Source organism: Stegodyphus dumicola, chromosome 5 (genome assembly GCF_044657685.1).
Source record: "Stegodyphus dumicola isolate Sdum_Otavi_A_Nest chromosome 5, ASM4465768v1".
NCBI classification, from domain to species: domain Eukaryota; kingdom Metazoa; phylum Arthropoda; class Arachnida; order Araneae; family Eresidae; genus Stegodyphus; species Stegodyphus dumicola.
Window position 1 is genome coordinate 20,309,659 of NC_140772.1, and position 26,645 is coordinate 20,336,303.

General features: G+C 33.5%; 1 protein-coding gene across 1 annotated transcript in view; it reads right to left on the bottom strand.

The window, feature by feature from the left end:
• Positions 1-6,952: 6,952 nt before the first annotated feature.
• Positions 6,953-26,645, bottom strand: part of LOC118182432 (uncharacterized) — a 144,904-nt gene continuing 125,211 nt past the window's right edge. Inside the window, exon 16 of the mRNA XM_085816488.1 lies at positions 6,953-7,102. Within this exon, the coding sequence (XP_085672614.1) occupies positions 7,062-7,102 (41 nt within the window). The 3' untranslated portion in view covers positions 6,953-7,061. The remainder of the gene's footprint in view (positions 7,103-26,645) is intronic.

Below are 26,645 nucleotides of genomic sequence, written 5' to 3' on the forward strand. Positions count from 1 at the left end.
CTTGAAGCAATATATCATTATTATGGAGAAAGAAGGTAAGGAGAGGAAGAGTGCCTCCTCGATCGGATGTGTGCACAAAGTTCCCTTCAGATTCCTCCTCTTTGATGTGTCCAGACTTCATCCTCACAAAAAAAGTACGCTGAAGCTCATTTTATAGAATATAGATCAACAGAATTCAAATGATCGTAGCTTCAGCCAATTTACATGTGCTTACTGGAAATGGAATTGAGTGGATACAATTTGCATTCTAAGAAATCATACAGTCTCATTTCAGTTTCGATTTACATAGCGAAGCATCCATAGGGTTTTCATCCTACTTCTGTACGTGAAGTTTTAAAAACATTATGGTTAAGAGAAAGTATTTCAGCTTTTTGAAGCAACGGTTCTCAGTCTTTTCCGTTCCATAATTAATTAATATGACACATTTCAAGAGGAAATAGAAAGGGAAACAATGTTGGCAAATATAGAAGCATCTTCTTTGAACGCTGAAACAAATTTAAGCGTTTCATATAACTGCGGATCCTAAAGTAATTATATTACCTCGTATTAAAACTCTTATTGGAAAGATTTTATGAACATTCTATAAAGACAATATATTTAATTAAGACACAATAACACGCCGAATAAATACTAATTCAGAAGACAAACAACAAAAATCAGCGTTATATTTACTAAATTTCCACAGGACTAGTTTCGATGGTTTTACCGAACCACCATCCTCAGCTGCAAAACCGCAAATGAACAAGATAGGAAAAAATAATTAGATAAGATAAGAAAGCCTGGACAAGAATAAGCAAGTGGCGCCATCTTTTGGTGAAACCAGAACTAAAACATAATTTCTTTAAAGGCCGAAGGCAAATTTGGATTGGAATTAGGATCGTTAACTAGAACAGAAAGATTTTTATGAATGTGAAATGCCTCTAGAAAATCCAGTTCTCCAATGGAAGATGTTTTTTGAACAATTTTGGCAGCAGAAAAATTGAAAGTGTGATTTTCGGACCAACAATGTTGCGCATTCATAAAAATCTTTCTGTTCTAGTTAACGATCCTAATTCCAATCCAAATTTGCCCTCGGCCTTTAAAGAAATTATGTTTTAGTTCTGGTTTCACCAACAGATGGCGCCACTTGCTTATTCTTGTCCAGGCTTTCTTATCTTATCTAATCATTGTTTCCTATCTTGTTCATTTGAGGTTTTGCAGCTGAGGATGGTGGTTCGGTAAAACCATCGAAACTAGTCCTGTGGAAATTTTGTAAATATAACGCTGATTTTTGTTGTTTGTCTTCTGAATTAGTAAAGAATATATTTATTCTGTAGCCCAATAGGACTCTAATTATCCATATTAACTGGGGACATGCATATGATTAAGTAATTCGGAAAACTGGTCTGACTTTTTTATTACCGTGCACATGTGTACTGTCTATCATAAAAGTGAGCGAGTTATATTACTTATCCTGCTTTCGTTAGAGTAGATTATGGAATTGAAATAAGTAAAATGGTTTTTATTACTGTTGAAAATAACTAGAAAAGACTCCCTTTACCAAAAGCCTGAACGAGGAAATATTTTTTATTTGCTTAAGCTCATAACATATTCTTTTTAACTAACATTAAGCAAACAATTTAATTTTGATTTCCATAGGCCCTAAAACTATACACATAATTATGTTTTCACCTTTCTTTATAATCATGTTTCTTGCTTTGGTACTGTAATGTCTAGCGTATGCACGTAGCTGTTGAAAGATTTGTAGTTCGATTCTAAGCGATGGCTTCTCCAATTTGTTGTGGTTCTGAAAATTTAATAATCTCTAAAATTTATTAGATTTAAATAAATTGATTTTTTATTTATGTTAAACAGAAAGTATAACGTACTGCTGTTCAATTAAAATAAAACAAAGGGTTTATTTTAATTCATGGAAAATAATGAAATTAATAATATGATGCAAAGTCTTCTAATTATGTAATCCTATGGTATTCATAAATATACATAGATACGAACATGCCTATACACATTATGAAAGTTCTTGTCAGCCAGCATTTGTATGTTAGATACTTGCCAAATTTTCATATGATGACGCAACGTTAAAAACATACCTACTTCCCAAATGATACTAATGACATGTTCCTGAAATAAATTATGTAAACGTGCATGACATTTATAGTTTTTAGGGGACTCATACACCTTAAAATTCATAAGATCTTCGAATATGTGACTGTTGCAAAAATTAGGATAACTTATTTATTTTAAAAGATATTACTTCCAACTTTTTACACCTGACTACACAATATAGCTGCTATATGAAATAGTAATCAGAAAGTTTATGTTGCCACAAATATTTTTATAATTTAATCCGCTTCGTGACAAAAGTTTTCGTCAAGTTTCCACCTTGCGCGCACAGTTTTAAACATTCTGTTGTATAATTTAATTCCATATTTAATATATAGCTTTTATAACATTTGTAAACTACTGTGAACCTAAAATTCTAAGAATTTCATGTGAAATTTTTATTTTATTTGGAGTTGAATTTATAAAATGTATTTTATTAAAAAAATCTGTAAAGTTTTCGTGCATAATGTTTTTTAATACTAAAATATTCATCAAATTTTTGGTTCACTTAGAAAATAGTGCCCATATAAAGAATTCCATGAAATTTCAAGTACGTATCATTAGCCATTTTTAAAATATCATGCGCGCAAGGTGGAAGCATGGCGAAATATTTTGTCACAAAGCGGATTAAATTACAAAAATATTTGTGGCAACACAAACTATCTGGTTACTAGTTTCTAAAGCAGCTATATTATGTAGTCAGCTGTAAAAACTTGGAGGTAATTGCTTTTAAAATAAATAAAATATCCCAATTCTTGCAACGGTCACGTATTCGAAGATCATAAGGGGTTTAAGGTGTATGAGCCCCCTTAAATAGATTACGTTTTAAAGCCGAAACATATGTACATTCATAGAAATTTACATAGTAGCTTTTAAAAATATAAATTGAATTATTATGACATCTTTCATTATTAGTTTTAAGTAAGTAAACTAATAGCAATTAAATGCCTTTAAAAATAACAATTAATGTGAATAATTGGAGTCCTGTTATATTCCATTTAAATGCTTTTACATCCTAGAATAGAATAGCTTTATGATATATATATATATATATATATATATATATTATAAATTAAGAAGAATTAATGCCTCTAAAAGTAAAGTCGTTAAAGGCCCATTAAAATATATTTCTGTATACATCCTAATGTATTTTTTTTTCTTGTGACCCCCAATAATATCACAGAGCCATCTGTGGCGTACTGTGTCTCTAGCTTGAGAATCGTTGTTTTATAAGCTATTTGAGTTTCTTTAAAGCAGCATAAAATACCATCTTCTGGGTATCAACCTTCTGCTTTTGCGCCAGATCCGTACGAACATGTTGTTATGTGCGAAGTCATAAAGTACTTCGAGGGAGGGTGGTAATAAAAAGAGTCGTTCATGGCCTTTTATCTAAGGCATTGCATTCGAATCGACGAGAATATGAATTAAGTCGAATGCAGACGACACGCACTAATTTACTACGACATAAATTAAGTCTAATGAACGAAGATTACGATACGAAGACCAAAATACGTCGAATGCGCAGACATAAATTCGATAGAATTCTGAGAATATAAATAATTAAGTCGAATGTATGAAGGCATGAATGACGCCACATGCATAGGACTGGTATGAGGCCAGAAGTTTGCATTTGTCTGTTTCAAATTATGATAATAACATCGAATTTCACAAAGGGTTATTGAAATGACTGCATAATTTGATTTTATATGTACATAAGAAAGAAAAACATTTTCAAGCGTGTGATAATATGCTTAATCTACAGTCTATCAGTATTCTGCGAAACTACATTCCTCTTGTTATTTTGCAGCAGTTGTAAGAAGTTAAAAAAAATTTATTACTGTGACATGAAACTTGTTTTTGTAACAGAAGCGTAAAAGTCAAAATATCTGGTATACCTGAGGTCACATTTCATCCAGAGGTTTAGAAACGTCAGACAATAACTTGGTAAAATGTGTCTTTCGTCACTATTGTTTAAAACAATTTGAGTTCGATATATTTTGAATTCCCTAATGACTATATTGCTTCTAACTAATTAGTAATGGGATAGAAAATACAAGAGTAAAAAGAAGAAATCAGTAAAATTCCGTTTGTAACTACATCTGTAAATGTTTAAAAATGTGAGGAATTTTCAAGTAGTTTGTGTTTTCATTTCATTTGAAATGTTTTATAACCTAGTATATGAACTAAAAGGGAAACAAAAGAGAGAACTAGAGGCAAAAATATTCATAAATGTTATTTATTGTGTATATCTTTTTATTTCGAATGCATCTGGAAAAGTAACTTCAAGGAAGGCATGACTGACGTGGTGGTTTAATATAAAAAAACATCTTACTTGACTGAAATTAGCTCTTCCACGTGTTTCTTAGACAGAGGCAATATATATACATACAGTTAATTTCCATTTCTTACTTTCAGCAACCATAAATCCAAATTATTCGTGTATCATCAAATCATGTCTTGCATATTTCTGATCCAAAATTGACATTTTATATTATTTGGCGATATGCATTTTTTTCACTTTTGATATGAAATATATTAAAAATTTTTCAACTAGCGTAAGAATAAATAAAAAGTACTGATTTTTTAAATTATATATTTTTCAACAAATTTTAATTACGAGAAGAGAACTCAGGCTCGTAAAGATATTTATTTATTATTGCCAAATGTTTAAACTCAACTTCTGAATGTACACGAGAACATTCAAGATATTTATTCCATACAGGTAACATATTTAGTATACTGCTTTCATTAAAGTCCATTTTCAGGCCATATAGGCGCTTGCGGACGATCGATTGAATTTATTTAGCCGTTTTGAAGATTTATCTTCCATTAATCTTTCAGGACAGCACTGTCGATAACACTAAGAAATGACATATTTTGTACAGTGTTTTGCGCTTTTTCTGTGAGGCTGACAGCTTATCAAAAACCTGGTCTGTACTGCGACAGTCAAACCAGTTATCTGCCAGTTTGCTATTTGCAAATCAGAAAAAAAAAGGGAAACAAATTAAATGCGTTACGTTTAGATTATCCCTCGAGTTATTATTTTTCAATAAATTTCTGACAATCAGGTAGCTCCTCAGATGGGACATTAGGTACCCAATATCTATGCAATTAAAATTACTTTATAGCTCTACTAGCTTATTATGAGCGAACTAAGAAATAAAGGACTTCTTAAGAGGCTGAAATGGATGCAATCATAAATGTGTTTATCGTATTACGAATTTTTGCTTGTGATAAATGAGTGATATAAGATGGTAGTGAATAAAGAAAGAATGTGTGTAATTTTTAAAGGGTTCAAAAGAAATGTTTGTGTCTCTTTTCTCATTTAATCAGACATTAGATTTTCATCTCTTTTTCAGTCGCGTTAGAAAAACATTTATAATCAATATTTGCTGCTATTTTAAATTTGCCATCACGTCGTCAAAAACACTCGGTGAGCAGATCAAAAAACGCAATGGAATAACAAGCAAACCCGACTGTATGTATATGTTACCGTGAAAGACCGAAATTGGAGAATGTCGACTTTCACCGGAGAATGTCAGCGTTCACCAAATACGTTGGTGACAGATCGAATATTGCACTACATTCTTGTCTATTCGGACCCTCACCGGTGTATGTCGACAATCACAGATATCCTCTGGTGAAAGTCGAAAAGAGAGGTCATAAAGTGCCATAATAGTTTAAGTTGTTGCAATAAATAAGATTTGAATCACATAATTTAATAAGTTTTTTATTACTGTTATTTTATTTTCTCATTTAGAACGTACTGTATAAATAAGTAAGTTTTTAACTTCTATTATTTTCCTTTCTCATTTTGAATGTATTGTATGTTTTAGGTTCTCATGTTCTCAAGTTCTTATTTCAAGTTTCAAGTGCGTTTATTCGCGACTGAATTACGGAGAAGAAAATATAATATTGTCATATGTTCAACATTCACCACTAGTACATGGTGAATGTCGACATTGACCTGTGTAAGTCAGAAATAAGAGTATTTGGAAAATATTTCGGACATACACCAAGAGACTATGTGAATGTTGACATTCACCGGTGAAAGTCGACATTCTCCAGATTTCGGTGTTTCACCGTAACATATACACACATATTTGCATTAAAAAACGCGAAGGATGTAAGGAAATTACAGAAAATGGTGCATTGCTAGTGCATTTTTTGTAATTCTTGTATTCTTGGTTTATTTACTACTGGGAAACTTTTAACACGTCTCTAAATGCTACTTTTAAACCTTTCATGATCTTTAAACATATTTTTCAGGAAATATGAGGGACTCTTAATGTTAAAAACTCGTTCGAATAATACTTTTTTTCAGCGTTTAAGAACGCTTAACCTGCAAAAAGAATGATATACTTTCTATGCTCATGTTTCACTAGACGTTGAAAAAATTTTCCTAACATTGGTATGTTTTGTCATAAATACCACAGGAATAATGAAAGTTCTTGTAATACCTGTGGATAACATTTCTCAGAACTAAGTACTAGAATTTAGCGGAAACCTCACCTTCTTAATTGAAAAAAAATCTATGAATTGGACTAGAATATTTTATTTTGATAAAAAACCCAAACTCCATGGATTAATTAGGGCATTCTCTCGTCTCGACTTAAGCTTATACCTTTATTCTCCGATATGCGATTTTTAAGTACCCCTAAACGTTCATACTCCAGATTGGGAGATAATAATTAACACAAAGAGGGTAGCATACAACTTTGCCTTCAAATGTGACCAGATCGGCATTAGGCGGCAAAAACGTGGATAAGGCAGAAGAGCTTAGTTAAAAAATGCATCAGCTTAAAAACTTATTTTTATTGTAGAAGAAAGCAACTCTATTACAGTGAGGTAATTCCAATAAGAGAAGGAAGTTTTGACTTAGGGGTACATTCTTGTCAGCCATTATATCTGTTTCATCTTCTCAAAATGCAATTTGACCTGTTGTGTCAATCTTAGGATTAAGCAGTTTTTCTGATGTCTGCTTCTCCACTAAAAGCAGCTTAATCAAAGAAAGAAAACATGTTATTAAGGTAAACAAAAATATTAATAATAATAATTTGAGAAGCATTGACATACAGGGTGATCAGCGAATAAGCCCTGATTTCAAAATTAAATATCTCTACAACAAAGATCGATAGAATTATGCGGTAAACTGTACGTTCATTAGCAAAACTGTAAAAATGGTGTACAAAAGTTTAGAAAATTTAGTTACTAAAATCGTTAACAGATGGCGCTCTGCGCTGAAAACTGTCTGAAAGCAGTAAAAGAAACAATAAAGTGAAGCAGACTTTGCAATCAAAATACAATTTTTTCAAAATGTTCACCGTTCGAAACAATGAGGTGGCGTAAACGAACAATGAAATTTGACATCACGTTTTGCAATGTCTCAACGGAAATGGAGTCACATGCAACACCAATCAACGATTCAAGCTCATCTAGAGTAGCGGGATTGTTTCGATAGACAGTGTCTTTCAATGCGCCAAACAGAAAGAAGTCACAAGGGCTCAGATCGGGAGAATATGGAAGCCAAGTTATTCCTGTTGCAGTAAATTGCGGATAATCTAACGCAATTACACTATTTCCAAAGTATTCATGAAGAAAGCGAAAACCTTTGACTGTTCGATGTGGTCGATCCCCATCTTGCATGAACCAGTCGATACCTGGTCGATCCTTCAACGCTAGTTAAGTGCTGACAAATTGTTCCAAAATTGTAACGTAACGTTCAGTAGTTATCATTTCTCGTACAAAAAATGATCCGATAATGCCTCTGGCGCATACCGTAGCCCATGCAGTAATTTTAGGCGAATGCAGTGCTTTCACACAATCTTCATACAAATGAGTATTTTCGGTTAATAAACAAATGAGTATTTTCGGTTAATAAACAAATGAGTTTTGTTTATTAATGATTCCATTCAAATGAAAATGTGCCTCACCTGTGAACCAGATACAGCTCACATCAAATCTGTGGTTGTCGACCATTGTTAGAATCTGATTCGCAAAGCCAACCCTTTGTTGCACAGCTTTCATGGGTATGGCCTGATGACTTTGGATTTTGTATGGAAACAGCTGTAGGCTATTTTTTAATATTTTTTGCGTGCTTATGTACTTCAAACCTGTCTCTGATGCCATCCGTCGGATGCTTTTCCTAGGATTTTGCTGAACAATTCCAGAAACTTTGGCTGAATTTTCAGGAGTGACTACAGTTTGCCTGGACCCAACATTTCCCTTTCGATCATCAGCCACGCTGCCAGTTCAAATTTCGCAAAGAACATGCGAATGGCTTTCGCATCGGGGCCAATAGGAACATTGAATCGGGGCCAATTGAACATTGAGCCTTTTTTCACTAGCTAACAGTCGTACTGATCACTTTTGAATTCAAATCACATTTTTAAAGGCTATTGATAGGTCATTGCGATTAGAGCGCCATCTGTTAACGATTTTCGTAACTAAATTTTCTAAACTTTTGTACACCATTTTTACAGTTTTGCTAATAAACATGCAGTTTACCGCATAATTCTATCGATCTTTGTTGTAGAGATATTTAATTTTGAAATCAGGGCTTATTCGCTGATCACCCTGCATAATCAAGACAAGGATATATGTATCATGTTCTCCAGTTAACTAAAAATATCACTCGTAAAGCAGAATGTTGGGGGTGACTCGGATCCGTACCAAACCACTGAAGATTGCTTTGAAAATTAAGATTATTTTCATAGGGACTGAAATTATGAGTGATATCAATCACTTTTAGTAAGTCATAGATGAATTTAAGTAATTGCAGAAAACCGTCAGATCCCGCTGTTGATTATGCTACCCACTTTTTATTTGTATATTGAACTATATATTAAAATAGAATAAGGAAAAATAAGTCCTTTAAATGAGAAAATAATTTGAACATCTCGTTTAAGCTGGAAATTCTTCGTGTTTTCCAGGACAGTAGCATATTTTAGATTCAAACGTACATAACTTTGGCGTTCTTGTAAAATATTGGAATATATTTCTTAAACAATGAAATTATTTTATATATTCAGTATAAATTAAAAGTTTATGTTAAAGAAATGTTAACAACAGATTATATTAATGTTAGAAACTTGACATTTTGAAAATGGCTTTCAATGTTTTGAGATAAATTGGAGATTTTGCTTCTGTTAAGTGACTTGAGATAGCGTAAATGGCTTACAAGACCCTTTGGCAATATACTCTATGAAAATTCGAGCCACGTGCTGCTGACAACGACCTAAGAGTTTTCTAAATGGCTGCAGACATTACTTGGTATTACACCTTGATATTCTTGATTCTGTTAGCAGAACAATTCGTCCGATAATTTGAAAGAATTTCATCAATAAAATCTTGTATGTTTTTTCTAAGAACTATGAAGGGGTCGTTTTAGATAGGGTCATAGAAGAGTCCTGTATAATGTAACAAGTATTTATTAACAGGTTTAAGTTACACACGAACATTACATTTAACTTTAAGAAAATTACAGAGCACAAGTCTGGTACGACCTATCAAGTTAGAGCCTTGGCTTTTACTGAAGTACTTCTCTGGCTACTCACCAGAGGGCAGCCTTGTTGTCACAGTTAGTCCAACAGTTCATGTTAAAGGATTGGTTGCAAAACTATTTTGTAACAAATATGTTACATAATTTCATTCGTTTTGTCTTTGATGTGTAAGTTTCTTTGATTTTAGTGGTGAGGGAATAAAAATTTCAGATGTAATAGCCAGCAAAGCATATATCACGATTTGAAGTCAAAATGCTCTGTAACAAAGGTGTTGAGGAATCCTTAGATTTGTCTCTTTTAAAATCAAACGAAGAAACAATATGAAACAAAGCGATAATTATCAGGCGTCCAAAAGTTTCCTGGAGTCCAAAAAATTATTAGAATTTTTTCGTACTGATCAATCTTCGAATTATTGCTTTTTTGTGAAACAGCCTTCAATACCAAAACATGAAATTCAGGAATATAATGATAATGAGGAAAGAGATAAAATGTATGTAAAGGAAAGTTTGTGATAACTAAAAGCAATCGTATTGATCAATTAGGTGTAAAAACGTTCCATTTTACTGTGCGTAGATGTTTTGATTAGTGTTTCGAAAGATGTAGGTAATTTTATATACTAATAGCATCAAGGAACTTTGGTTTTAGAGTAGAACTCCAACTATCCTCACTGACTGGCATGAAAGTTCATCCAGATAATCAGATTGTCTTAATTGCTTTAAAACAAGTACAAATTTGCTGTATTGCAAGTATAGAAATTTCGACTTTTTTTATCATTTATCCTATTTATAAAAATTACAATTAAAATGTATTACATCTTGTATTGAAAATTTGACACTAGCATGAAGAATAAAATATGGTGTACAAAAACAAAAAGTAATATTCAAGGAAAATTAAAGAATATAATCTAAAAAAATCTGAAAGGTCTCAAATTTTAAATTACGTCCAAAGGGGCGTTTTTGAACATTTTGTGTGCTACCTTTATTTATTAAATATCATGTTCTTCTCACTAAAACCACAAAATTCAGTTCAACAGCAATGTTGCAAAATAATTTTAAAATGAGCATATCTTTAAAACTTTTGATACACAGTTCCGCACGCTGAAGTTAGAAAGGTTTTTTTACCCGTAGAGTGTTGCCATTGCTCGCTTTGAAATCCTTGAGTATACATATCAAGCTCATTCATTTAAATTATTTGAAAAGCGTATTAGACTGTGCTGTATTATTTTTCATATTAATGTAATTAATAAAAAAATTAAAAGCATGCGCTGAATCAACAGAGCCTAGAAAGAACAACCGAGTTTGATACCTAGTTCTGGATAGATGGGCTCAAGATATTTGGAGTTCAGATAGTTGGAGTTCTACTGTATTTTTGCTTTAAAAGTGACTAACCCATTTATGTAGGTATATATGCATGTTACTCTCAAAACCAAAATATAGTTTCTCATGAAATGATTTGCCAAAAACATGCTAAATATTTTCCAAGTTTTAAATAATATACATATTTATTATTGTATTTCTATGAATATTATTTACCAAAAGGATGTTAAATGAATGCTATTAACGAAATTTCATATTTTTGCAGTTGAAAAGTCCACTTTTTTAAACGATGGTATGTTATTTCCCAATTAGAATAAACATTTTAAAAATGACTCCGTTTATACAGAAATACTATTTTGCAATTGGTAATCTAAATTATTATTATTTAGAAACTTTTTTCAAAGACGTCTTTATTTCTGAATTTGTTGAAAGAAAATTTGATTCTCCACATTTTCACATACACATTTATTTTGGTCTATTAGAGAAAGATATTCTAAATGGTACACTCGAAATGAACTCAGTTTCAAATTTTTATAAAGAAATAGATAAGTTTAATTCTTTTTAGCCTTGTTTGCTAACTGGCCCAAACCCGAAGGGAACAAGAAATGGGTACTGATGAATTATTTTTACATTTCTTCAATCAATGTTATAAAATATTCATCTTTATATTCTAATTTTAGTATATTATATATTCGATAAAATATTTATGTAGTAGCTTTGCGAATTATTGTTACATTGTTGGTTAATCTTTAGATTATGTTATGGTAACTTGGCGATTTTTTGGCGAAAATTTGGCAACCAACCCTCCTACAGCAACCTGCTAGTTTTTGTTTGGACGCCATTTTGTTTTCACGAAGTAAAGGCATGTTTTTTTTTTTTTTTTTTTTTTTTTTTTTTTTTTTTTTTTTTTTTTTTTTTACTCAACATTTTTTTCCAACAATTTGCTAGCCGATTTACGCTTATGCTAGAACTTTTATGGAACAAAAGTGCTTAATCATGACGAAGATTAGGTGCGAAACTGGGAGAAAGTGCAGAATCGCCCACTGCTTGAGGCGTTTTTAAGAATTGCACATACACGGTATTCATGTACACGTCGACCTTCACTTAAAAAAACATCCCAGAATTGCACAAAAATGGCATTGCGCACACTCTTGACTTTACATATGTACACTGCTAAAGTCCTAGCTAGCAACCTTTATCACCTTACCAAAATGTCGCCAAACTACCTGTTACCATATTCAAAGATTAGCCAAATTATTATGAATTTCGAACTTTGAACAGCTTAACCACTGCCAAAGCGCGAAATAGCCTCCCATTTCAAAAACTGATTTCACTTCCTTCTTTGGCCACAACATATACGTCTGTTTCTAACAAGAAAAGAGATCGAACTTCCAGACGACAGTCCCAAAGAAATTTTCAGGGATGGTTTAAATGTATGAGCAAAACAAGTATGACATTTGGCAACCCTAAGAACAGGGCATATAAAGCGGGGTGCGGGCTCGAAAGATTTGCAGCCATAAATTATGATCAAGCGTAATGTATCTAGGACGTTTAAGGATTTTGTTCTCAACAGAGATTACGTAACTCACCATAAATTTGCATATAATATACACATACATTCTTACTACACGACAAGGTATTCTTACTGCACGACAGGGCTGCTAGAAACGTTCATTCCTGCAACCACTAGTAGGTAATGACTACACTAGATTTACAGGCAAGAGCGTTACATATATAACAGACAGTAAAATTATGTCTGGAACCGAAAAGGCATTTAGGTGTTGAAGAAGAATATGTGATGGATTTAAATTTGAAATAGCTGCTTCTTTGGCACAGTTGTTTGAATGCTTGTATTTGAATTATGATTCCCATGCTACGCCTTTTCTGTTTGATGTACATATGCTGCCAAATTCGTGCTTCTTTGTGTTCATTGAATCATCTGTTCCAAGAGCTGCGACAATTTATTGCATTTCTGCGGTGTTTTGTTTTCGAGCAATTGCTTCTAAGGATTATTGGCCTGGATAAAGAACTTCCGCACAAAGCGAAGCTCTTCTCAGTTGTACGTCAGAACTCTGTCGTTTGCCAGGTCTATGTAGTCATCTTCATCATCAATATTTGAATCATAGCATGGGAGTTAAACGCCAATAAATTAATCGCACTCTGAACATTTATTGTTACACAACAGTAGATTCACCAGCGGGCGAACATGACACGTTATCCAAGCAGTAGTCACTGAATTCCGCCGAGATGGCACTCTGTATAAGAATTGTTAGTCGAAGCTGAATACTTCCAATACCAGAAATTCTTCGACTTTTGATTGGCAGCTTCTAAAGGGTTACATAGCTACAAGTTTTACGTTCAGTTATCACACGCCCGGCTGTGTTCTAGGGATGACAAATGATGACACTAATGAAACTTAATATTGATTAATGATATATGGGAAATGTTTTACAATTAAATAAAACAGTAACTCAGGAGACGGTTATTCGGAATACACAAGCTAATTAATTAAAATAATAGCTATACGATGCCACATTTGTTATACGATGTAATGAACTTCTGTACAAAACTAGATCACATTATTGGCTGATGACTGTAGATTTAAACCTCGGTTAATTTCAATATAAGAGAATACTTTAGAACACATGATGTGGCACAGCTGGCGTGCATTCAAGAATAAGGATTGCATTACACTAAATTACAGGAAATATACAATCGATACGCCATTCAGTATACAATGCGCCAATCAATGAATCGTTTCATTAATTACGAACACGGTGAAATACGGAAAATTTAACAGCTATACGTACAAATGACTTGTTTTTTATGTTAATGACTTGTTACTTGTTTTTTATCAACTCATTACAGGGTTTGTTGATACGCAGTATGATGGTTAACTAAGTACTATATACGCACTATTTAAGTAAGAAATGAGAACAATTAGGTAAGATATAAGCAATTGCCACTGCCGTATAGCACTCATGCAACCTGCCAGGAATGTGCCTTATCATATATCGATCTTGTAACTCAGGTACATTACATTTAATCAATCGGGTGGCTGCAAATATTGTCAGATTGCACATCGCTTTATTCCTTGTTCTGAAGGTTGCGGACGGTTGGGAAATATCGTACTTTACAGTTGTTGGTTTTTTAACGTGTTTCATCAACCTCGAGAGTTTCGGAATAATTATCGCACGAAGTTCGATAGCTTCCTTATGGGGTAGAATTGCTCTGCTCGGAGTATTAATTCAATCATTTAATACTGAGATAATAGATAAATTTCTCGCAAAATTGTGTTTCCTTTTATTTAATCTAGATATTGTAGAATTGAAGGAACTGGGGTAAAGAAATAGTTTCCAAAATAAGTTCTTGAGGCATGTGATAAAGAATGAGTGCAAGTCCATACAAATATGCAACATTATTTACATATTAGTGCAATGAAGTACCCATTCGTTAGTTATTTGTACAAAGTGCGTAGTTGCGAAGAATAAATTAGTCTTTATAAATAATTTCTCTAGCTGAGATATATGTGTAAGTTTCTGGGATTACATTTACATTCCCAGTCATATCATCATTTTAAATGTGTATGGTTCGAAATGCATTTCTTTGGAGTTTAACTAAACTATGCAAAAGGTATAAAGTATTCTAAGTGTTTTGAGCTATTTTGTAATTTACGGAAGATATTAGATGGGTGCTGTGTTCCAAAATATATATATTAGATATGTGAAATGTTGTGAAAAGGGGAAATAGTCGCACATCTAGCTTTTGTTTCATTGAACTGTGATTTAATGAAGCTGATACTAATCTCAAGGAATTGATTTGGTTTTGGCTGGTGATAATTGTGTAACTTAAGTTTTCGCTGATAAAGGGCCGCTATTCTATAACGACAGTAAATATCACGCCTTAAAAACGATACTGAATATCTTCTGTAGCAGATACCCTGGATATAATTTAATATATTTTTAATATAATATTGCATAACCTTTATACAACGTAATGGCTTCCAACGTGCGAAGAAAAAGTTTCAATACTATTCTTTGCCAGTGATTGATATTAGCGATATGATACAACGCTCTTTATCTTAAAAAGTTGAGTTATATAATTACCTTCAGCCAGAAGATGGAAAGTGTCCATTTTTTGAGAATCGAAATCGAAATCCGCTGCAAATCTGTGTTAGATGTTTTTATATATTTTCAAATTCTTTATTAGAAATCTGAATCATCTCCAATGTATAATGCAGAAATAAGATATATAAACTGATGTTATTGTTAGGTGTTAATAAAAAATAAATATATGCAGAACCCATTGTATGATACAGAAATGAAATATATTAATATATATGCAATTGTTAGTAATTAATTGTAAATTAAAAAATATATGTGCAACTACGTAACAAGATCAAAAACTTCAAAACATACCACCATTTACTACCTAACGTTGTTTCCTGACTCACTATCGGGTCGTAATCCAAACTCTGGAAACCACTGCTCTGAGATAAAGACATTTCTAACTTTGCAGCTGTTAGAAATATCTTAACCTGACTACTGGTTAAACGGCCGAAAAAATTTACATTTAAGTGTTGATTGTTTAAACTTTTTACTGTGTAATAATATTTAAGATCTAGGATTCATATTACCTACCACGTTCGCCCCTTTTCTTCCCTTTACCTTTCTGCAGTTATGTAATATAAGAATTTATGACTGTTGACTGATTATTTTGTATGTATTTGCACACAAAGCCTATGTTTTGTAGACATACAAATGCAATAGGAATCTATCTCCACTTAACGATACTGTGTGGAACAAGTTGTATATTTCATAAGTATATCATGACTTTGTTTGTTGGAAATCGATGTTACTGCAATCATACTTCTGTTGTTTATTACAAAGTCTACTGAAAATCTATGTACTGTGAATAAATACTTCTTAGTTCACCTATGTTTGAGATTTATGTGTATTTATTGAAAATAAAACGTTATAATATTAAATTTGTGTATTTCTTCCTGTTGCCATGGACATTTTACGTTTCTGGAAACTTATGGCTGCATCTTTCCCGATAAAAAGTGTTTGGGTTTATGCAAACACGAGGTGCACATCTACATGTTATAGCAGTCCTATATACAAAATTTCAACGTTCTGAGGCTACTCGTTTTTGAGTTGTGCGAGATACGTACGTACATACGTTCGTACAGACGCCCCGAAAAATTCTCTTCAGAATTAATTTTAAAGCTGTTTTATAATTTTTTTTGGAGGAAAAGTGTCTTTTATTCTGTCCTTACGTACAGATATAACGCAAAAACATCGTTAAATTGCATTCGATAGCGGTCAAAATGGATATTTTCGTTGAAATGTGTTGCCTGAAACTTTTCGCAATTACAATACTTCCTTTTTACTTCGTACAAGGAAGTAAAAATGACAATGAAATATGCCAATCTCTTAAAAACAGTGACATAAGAAATACGATGAAAAATTGTTGCCAAACCCATATTTCTAAAAGAATGAAAATATTCAAAATGATGCGATTTCATCAAAAATCTATCAACAACAATAAGAAAGAAAAATTGTTGCCAAAATCACATTCTTAAAGATGTGAGATGTGAAAAAGTGTGCTCGGAAGCTTCATTTAAAAATTTCTTAAAAATACAAAATATTATCATTTTTCCAAAATTCCTTTTGTAAAGGCAGCCGCAAGGATGAAGTTTAACGTATCCAAAATCAAAGAAAAATAAACTGTACATTTTTAAACATAAACGTTTTTAGAAAAAATCCCGTTGAAAAGATATTAAGCTCACTTTGTTAAATAAATTCGTATTTAATCGATTTATTGAAACACGAAATTTATTTTAAGTTCGTAAAATAGCTTAGTGCCTACGTTTCATGACGATGTGAAAATGGAGTGCGTAGAGTAAAATCTCGCTTTCCTATAGCTCATTATGTCTCAAAATGACGCGATGTCGTCACAAAACATAAAATAAAAAACATTCGAATTCGAATTTCGAAAAGGTCGCTTCGAGGTGCACTGGCTCTTGTCTAGATGCACCTATGTACCAAATTTCGTAGCCGTGGGTCTATTAGCTTACGCAAAACGCGAACGAAAGACACATACACACAGACAGACTCTTTGTTTTATTATATGTAGAGATTATGACGGCGCAACATAAATATTGAGTGGTGCATTAGAAATGATCGATTTCAAGTAATAATGACATCTACCTCTGAAGACACGTAGGAAATAATCTCTAACTCGCCCCATGATTTTGTGGTAGAATAGTTGATATTTTGAAAAGTTGCGCTGATAGCTTTGTGAGTTAAAAGTCTTCTCTTGCAACGAGCGGACACAGTGATTAGCTGTTAGCTGAGGGTGATTCTTCTCAAATTCTGATTAGATCATTCTGTACCTTCTGCAGCAGACGTTATCGCAGTGAATAGATTACATACAGCTAGCTAACACACATTCGTCGCTGGTTATTTAAGTTTCGTGAGGTGTCCGCCGAAAATATAGCGCCAAAAATATCGTGGACGAAAACGTCTTGGAGAAAGCAGAGTAAGATCAAAACGTCCTGGTACAAAAAATAAAAGAAAGTCCTTGGGAAAAATAAAGCACAAAGAAAACATCGTGGTACAAAATATCGTCATCGAAAATAAAGCGGTTCAAAAATTTCGCTGTTTAAAAACATCGTCGTTGAAATATCGCCGTAAAAAATAAAGTACCTATAAATCATCGCATGACGATAAGTGTTACAAGAAATAAATGTTCTTCAAAAGATCGAGAGTCCTTCAAAGATGGATCCTACAAAAATAGAAAATTCGTGTGAAAACGCGAGATCCAGATACTGAGTTACCTTCAAAAACAGAAACTTTATGTACTTTCATTTTTTATAAGAGATGGGATTCTTCCAAAAAGCCAGAAATAAAACTCGTATTTTGTTAAGAAATTGACAGTCCAAAAACCCAGTTTCTTTGTGAACTTTCATTTTATTAAGATATGGAATGTCTTTCAAAAGACCAAGGGATCGAAGATCGGGTTTCAAAGATCGAAAGAAAAATGACCTTCAAAAGAGCGAGAGATAAAGTGTCGTTTGAAAATGAATGTCCTTTAAATTTTGCAAAATAGAGAGTGTCCTCCAAAAGATCGAGAAATCATTGATCTTCAAAAGATTCTGAAGGTAAGAAACCTTATTAACCTTCATTTTGCTGAGAGATCGAATTCCTCCAAAATCTCCAACTTTATGAACTTTCATTTTCCTAAAATTGTCCTTCAAAAGGATCGAGTGTTTTTCAAAAGATCAAGCGAATTCCTTCAAAATATAGAGATCGATTGCAATCTAAAAACAAGAGTCTTTCAAAAAATCGAGATTTCAAGACCGAGAAATGAATGTCCTTGAACAAATAAAGATATAGATTGTCCTTTAACAACCCAGAAATTTTATGAACTTTAATTTTGATGATAGATCGAATTCCTTCAAAAATCTCCAACTTTGTGAATTTTCATTCTGCTGAGAGACAGAGTGTCTTCTTCATATTGTTAAAGAATCGTGTGTCCTCCAAAAACAAAGATCTTTTTTGAACTTTCATTTTTATAAGATATCGAGTTTCTACCAGAAACGAGTGTTCTTCAAAATTTCTAGAGATCGAAGTCTTTCAAGAGATCAAGTGTCCTCCAAATACCTAGATTCTTCATGAACGTTCATTTTCCTAAGATATCGACTGTCCTGCAAAAGAGTGACTTATCGAAGATCAAGAGATCGGTATCTTTAAAAGATCGAGAGACAGTACTTTCGAAAGACCGATTGCTTTCAAAAATGGAGTATTTTAAAGATCCAGCGATCGGAGATGGAGATTAAAAAATGGAGAGATCGAATGTTCTCCAAAAACGAAGGTCGAGATTCAGAGATCAAGGAATGGATGTCCTTCTAAAGTTCGAGTGTTCTTCTAAAACCCAAAATTTATGAACTTTCATTTTGTTGAGAGATCTGATTTCTCCCCAACCTTTAACTTTATTATGAACATTCATTTTGCAAAGAGATCGAGAGTTTTTGAAAAACACAGTCTTTGTGAATTTTCCTATTTTTAAGAAATCGAATGCTTAAGGATCGAGATTCAAATAGCTATAAATCGATGTCCATCAAAGATCGAGTGTCCTCCAAATACAAGTACCATTCAAAAAATCGAGTCCTTAAAAATCGAGAAATAAAAGTTTGAGATTTAACAATAAAAAACTCGATATCCTTCAAAAACCCAGAAACTTTATGAACTTTCATTTTGCCGAGACAGCGAATTCTTCCCAAAGCACAGAACCGATATGAACTAAGGGTTTCACTGTCCAAACTTTAAAAACTTTCATTTCCCTAAGAAGTCGATTGTCCTCGAAAAATATGATGCTCCTTTGACTTTTTAAGTGAAAATATATCGACGTGTACGTGAAGAAAGTAAAGGGGGTGCGCAATGCAAGTTTGTGCAATTCGGGGATTTTTTTTAAGTGAAAATAGGTCGACGTGTACATGGATAAAGTCAAAGGAGTGCGCAATGCCATTTTTGTGCAATTTGGCGGGGGGTTTGAAGTGAAAATAAGTCGATGTGTACACGGATACCGAATTTGTGCAATTGTTTGTATTGTTATTTTGGCTTTGTGTAGCGGCGATTTTTGGCGCAAAAATTGCCGCTTGTAACAGACCTATTTAAGGGTAATTGAACTATTTTATTCACGCCATGAACTCATGAACTGTAACCGAACTATTTTATTTAAACGCCATCTCGTGGCGATATGAAAAAACGTAAGTCGACCTCCAGCCGCCATGATGATAGCTTACTATGTTATGTTATTCTCAATGTTTGATGTTCCATTTGGTATATGTTTCATTTTTATGTATATTTCTTTTGTTTGTAACCGTTCCTGTGTGCTCTGTTAATAAATCCTTTAAAAGCTAGCCGGCATTAGTGTCTATTGAGGAACGGCTACATCACATTGGCGCCCAACTAAATTTGAATCCAAAATGGCGCAACAAAATGTTTAGAATTTCTGTTTGGCTTTAACAAGTTCTTACTCCCGAATTTAACTTTTAGTTGCTGGAGATCGGCTCAGTTTCTTTTCAGGTTTGGACTGCTGGTCAAAAATTCTAGAAACCAATTCTGGAATTAAAATTGTCATACCGTGCTGCTAGCACATCGAATCATCAACTGGACAATTTCAACGGAAAAGATAAGTTTCGTTTACATTATCGTTTAATCTGAGTTTAAAGTTCTTTTAAACTGATTATTTATTATAAGCTGCTTCTTAAAGCAAATGTAAATTCTTTACTGAAATCTCATTTATTGATACTACATAAGAATATTAAACGAAAGCAAATGGCTTTCTGTTAACCAAACGTTATTTCTTGAACTGTAATTTGTTATTTTAAAATGTTAATGCGCGTTATTTTAAAATGTTAATGCGCAAATTAAATTAATTTGTAGATAATATTGTTTCACTGAATACATGTTTTGATGTTAAAGTTTGAATATATTCATGGACGTTGTTCATTAGAATTTATTAGTTTCGCTTCTGCATACAGCAGCAGATGTTTTCCCCCCCGCGGAAATGTTTAGACTAGCGATGATTTATGATGTGTTTACGTCAAATCTTTTATTATTTTCATTTCCTTTGAGTGCTGTTGTTCCTTATTAAATGTTTTATTCTACATAAAATAAAATATTGTACTTGTTGATTTATCTTTCGACGAACATTTTGAGAAAATGATTATAGTATAATACTTTAAGAAAATACGATTGTTTTTCTTTAATGAATGCATGTCTTGAAAATATTTCTTGAAGCGAAAGAAAATAATTATGAATAAAATCGAATGACTATTTAAATAAAGTAAAAGAGTTACTAAATGTGTATTGCTTAATCAGCTTAATATTTTGTTAAGATTAAGATTTCGAAGAATTCAGCTTAAATATAAAAGCTTATGGTAAGACATTTATGTATGTTTTGTATGTTTTGCTAACTAGTAAACAATTTTTGAGCAATTTATTATATGTTATTTTCTTGATACAAGTTGAATTTATGAGGGCATTTTATGATATTTTTACGACTCCGAAATAATAAACTTTGTGATTATTATTGTTTACATTTATAAATACTGTTTAATTGTGGTATATAAATGTACGAGTAATATTGTTTACATTCATACATGCTGTTTAATAGGGGTATATACATTTTACTTAAAGGTATAATTATTAATTCTAAAATACTGTATTGTGAATAAAATCGAAATAGCAACAAATTCAACTTCATCTTTTCCCTCCCCCCTGACCTCTCATATAATTATGGCTTACCTTGCCAAAGCACGAAAAGAGGATTTAAAAACTCTCGCTGCAGAACTGGGTTTCACTGTAAACGACACTATGCGAGTAATAGATCTTAAAGATCTTATTGTCAATTCTGACACTTATGATGAGGCTTTTACCAGGAATCTTCTGGAAACTTTAATCGAAACTAGACAACAAAAACAACGTGAAAGCAACGATCTGGAGACACGTCAAAGAAAAGAACAAGAACTTTTATTAGAATTGGAACGTTTAAAATTAAACCTGGCAGCTGCTAGCTCAAACCCTAACTATGCCGCCTTTGCTTCAAATGCAGCTATTGGAACAAATATTCAACACCTAATCCCTAAATTTACAGGAACTTCTGACATTGCAACCTACCTGCAAATTTTTGAAAGACAATGTGAGAAAGTTAATATAAAACAAATAGATTACATCACTCATCTCCTACCTCTTCTGCCTATAGACATTTCGCAAATTATTTTAAGAGAACCAAAAGACAAATTAGAAGATTATTCTTACATCAAGAAGATTCTGCTACAAAGATTCAAATTAAATGCTGAATCATTTCGAATTAAACTTACTACACACCAAAAACACCCTGGGTCTTTATGGAAAGATTTTACTTACGAATTAAACAATTATCTCGAAGAGTGGCTCCATAGTCTCGATGTTACAGACTTTGAATCACTCAAAGACTTGGTCCTGACTGATCAGCTTAAAAGAAGAGTCAGTAGTGACGTTAAGGAGCATTTTATTGATACTTGGGGAAAAATAAAGAGTTCATCTGAATTAGTACAGAAATTGGATGATTATGAAGCTGTACGTGTTAAAAATACGAACTATAAAACTGAACTTCCTGGCAGGCGGAACTATTCTTACAAATCGACTAATCCATCCAAACACAAAGTGGAAAATCGAACAAGTGACATACAGGGAACTCATAAAACCTTTTTAAATCGTAGTCAGCAACAAACAGAGGAAACGCGACCTCCTTTAATATGCTATGGGTGCGGAAAAACTGGTTTTATCAAGTCTAAATGTCCAGACTGTAACCCCCCAAAGACTTCAAATTCATCAAATTTTGGCACTATCCAAATCCGATCCTGTTTATCTTCCACTCGGACTGCTGTATTTCCAATTAGTATTGGTGGTGTTTCCGGTACAGCTTTCGCCGACACTGGTGCTAGTCACTCAATTGCAAGTGAATCCCTCTATCATATTCTGCAGAAACAAGATGCAGTATTTGAAAAGACAACACTAGAGGTGTCTTTCGCTGATGGTTTGGTATCTGAAAAAGAGGTACTTCGCACCGAACAAATCATTCTTCTCGAAGGCAGAGAGTTCAAAACTCCGCTCCTTGTGTTGCCTGATGCCAAAAATAACTCGACTCTGTTAGGAACTGACTTTCTTCAAAAAGCTAAAATTGTTTTAAATCTTGCTGAAAATAGGTGGAACTTTTCTGATGAACCTCGAAGAAAATATAGCTTCGTGAAACCTCATCAATCCCAAGTACTGGAAGAAACCCCAGTTGTTGTAAACAACTGCGAACTACGAGAAAATGAAGGACAACAATTAACTGCAGCCCAACGGCTTGCAACTGATGCATTGCTTAACAAATATCACACTGTCTTCAAAGTAGGGGGAGAAGCCACTCCATTCATTGAACACCATATTAACACAAGAAACAGCCCCCCTGTTTCAGTCCCTCCATATCGAATGAGCCCAAGTAAGAAAGAACTGTTGAAAAAGGAACTTGATTCCCTTCTAAAACAAGGTATCATAAAAGAATGTGAAAGCCCCTATGCCTCTCCTGTGGTTCTGATTCCCAAGGCAAATGGAAAAGTACGGTTATGCATTGATTATCGTAACCTAAATGCTCAAACCGTTCCAGACACTTATCCTTTGCCACGTATAGATGATTTGTTGAGTGAAGCAAAACCGACACCTTATATGTCAACTATTGATTTGAGATCCGGTTATCATCAGGTGAGAGTAGCTGAAGAAGATCAAAATAAGACTGCTTTTGTTTGCCCTTTTGGTACATATAAATTTACGCGAATGCCCTTCGGATTGAGAAACGCTCCTGCCACTTTTTCTAGATTGATAGATAGGTTCCGTTCTGGACTTAATAATGTGTTTGCTTTGACATATTTAGATGATATCATCGTGCTGTCATCTAGCTTTGAAAAGCACCTTTCTGACTTAGAACAAGTTTTCCAACGTCTATCGTTATTCAAGCTCAATGCTAATCGTGAGAAGTGCCACTTCTGTAGTGAAAAAGTGAAATATTTAGGGCATTACATTACTAAGCATGGTATAGCTGTTGATCCACACAAGACTGCTGCCATTGCAGACATGCCATCGCCGAAAACTGTTAAGCAAGTGCAATCGTTCGTACAAACGTGTTCCTGGTATCGTCGATATATTCCAAATTTTTCTCAAATAGCCAAACCGTTAACGGATTTAACAAAGAAAAAAGCGCTGTGGAAGTGGGAAGCACAACAAGAAAATGCTTTCCAAGAGCTGAAATCCAAATTAATTAGCCCGCCGATTCTTAAGCAAGCTGATGGAACGAAGCCTTTTATCATTCGCACAGATGCTAGCAATGTAGCCATTGGAGCAGTGTTGCTACAAGGGGAGAAAAATGAAGAACACCCTATAGAATATGCCAGCCGCTTGCTGACTGCATCAGAACGAAACTATTCCACCATAGAAAAAGAAGCCTTAGCAGTAGTATGGGCAGCTTTTAAAGGATTTATTAACAGAGCACACAGGAACGGTTACAAACAAAATAAATATACATAAAAATGAAACATATACCAAATGGAACATCAAACATTGAGAATAACATAACATAGTAAGCTATCATCATGGCGGCTGGAGGTCGACTTACGTTTTTTCATATCGCCACGAGATGGCGTTTAAATAATATAGTTCGGTTACAGTTCATGAGTTCATGGCGTGAATAAAATAGTTCAATTACCCTTAAATAGGTCTGTTACACGCTCCGCAAGCCAAAATAACGAATCAAAGAATTGCACAAAATCGGTATTCATGTACTTGGCCAAAAATCGCCAAGTTTCGCCAAGGGGTACCCTAAACTGTACTTTTACCACCTTTTCATATAATCCAAACTCATTATTCGATAATTATCTAACACACGGTTTCTTAAACGTTTTCAGTCGCGACCCCTTTTTATCACTAAGATTTTTTCGCGACTTTCAGGACGCCATAATATTTACAAAAATTTTGTGCGACCCCATAAGTATTGCGCAAATCCGACACACGCGTGAGTGAAACTGTTAATTATTACTGTAATGTACGTTTGCAGTTTTAGGTCATTAACTTTAATTTCTAATTTAATTAATAGAACAATGTGAAAATGTTAAATAAGTAACAGACGAAATGACAGCGTCAAGTGCAAAGCAAGGAAAATGAACGTTTATATTATAAAAAGAATACGTCGAAACTTTTTCATTTGTTTCCTTGTCTGTACTGTCTTATCTTTATCTATTTTCAGATACATGCTGCAAAAATATTGTAAATTATTAATATTATCGTAAATTATTAATAATTAAATAATATCGTTATCGTAAAATTATTATAATACGTTAAAGAAATATCAAAAGTGCTAAAAGTTTTGGCGACCTCTTGCTGCAGGTTCCGCAACCTCCTTGAGGGTCGCGACCCACAGTTTAAGAAACCCTGATCTAACATATTTCATGAGCCTGAATTCGCTTACGTAACAAATATCAAACTAGTTTTAGTTACATGTGTATGGAATTATTTTAAAAAAACTCAACCAATAGTTTAATTTAAACAACTGTATTTAATAATTTAACATCTAATGAAAACAGAAGAAATGTTTTCTAGGAAAAAGAAATGTTTCCCTAAATTTTATAACATAAAATGTTTCATTTCGTTTTATATTGATATTGTTACATGTATACGGGATCGTAATGAAATGGGCTGGTATGTATATTATACACTAGAAAGCCCGGCGGTCATACGAAATGACCACTGTTCTAGATATTATAAATTGTAATTGAAATGATTTATGTAAAGGTGTATCCTAATTTAAATAGAATTACTCAGGGCAGGCGGCGAGGACGCCCCTTTGCTTACTGCCCCACGGAGTTTCCCCCTTCTACTTGCTTAATTGCTTAAAGTAGAGTGCAATGAAGGAAATCACTGGCGGTACATTTCTTAAGAGTCACCGCTAGCTCTTAATAAATAAAGGTGATTTAAATAATGAAATGTTAATTCACATTTCAAAGATCCCTTTGTACACAACATTTCTTGTGTAGATCTTTCCATCAATTTTAAGCTCGCTTTGCAGAGGAACATCCATTATTTTTAATTTTACGTCCGTTCTTTCACGAACTCTTGAACAGGCAACAAAAAGCGGACCGTGTGCAAATGCAGTCTCAGGTAAAAAAATGCTAACACGCTTAAGCGTTTGACCCCGAGAATTATGGATGGTCATAGCAAAGGCAATAAATTGTGTTCGTCTCGATTGAAACGGCAACCCAGTGCCGTGGCAACTTCACCCCGTTGGCTAGAACAGTTACGCAAGCAACCAATATTATCGGCGACAAACACACACTTAAGCCGCATGTATATATGGGGTGAAGTAACATCATCTCCTCTGAAACAGCTGGCTCTCGGGCTTAGCGAAACACACCGTTGGATTCCGCAGGTCCGTGGCACGCCATTTTGACCATTCGCGTGATCTTGGGACTTTAATTAGCCGACATATTAATTAAGAACTAATTTTCCCCTATGTTTTCCCTACATTTACCCCTTTCTTTCTTGGGTTTTTCCCTATTAGTGGGATTTGGCTACGTGTCAAATTCTTTTTTCTCGAATATCTACGGAAAGGCGCCGAGTTGAAATTCGAGACGTGTATCCTCGGATTAAAAAAAATTCTCCGAATCTATCGATACTGTTTTCATCTTTGTACGACTTAAATCGGCCGAGATATTAATTAAAAACTGCGGAAACGTTAATTTCTGCGCTCATTTTTCCGAGTGGCAACAATAAACTGTCGGCGACACACACTTTAGCCGCTTATATATGTAAAGATATATAGATAGAGAGATAGATAGATATGTTTTTATTTTTTTAACAAGGAGATTGAAATTACCATTTAAAATGCTAATTTAAATTCTGACTAAAACGTTTTTTTCATTCATGGCTTTAAATTGAGTTTGGTACATGGAAAGTTTTCTTATCATAAATTATTTTGAATTATTAGTTTAAACATATGTTACCGACAAAGTACGAAATCCGGCATTCTATAGAATGCCTAGGCATTGTATGTATTGCCTAAAACTAACCGGCAATGTATGAAACGACTCATATTTCACACATTTCCTAGGCATTCTCTAGAATGCCAAATGACAAACCGGCAA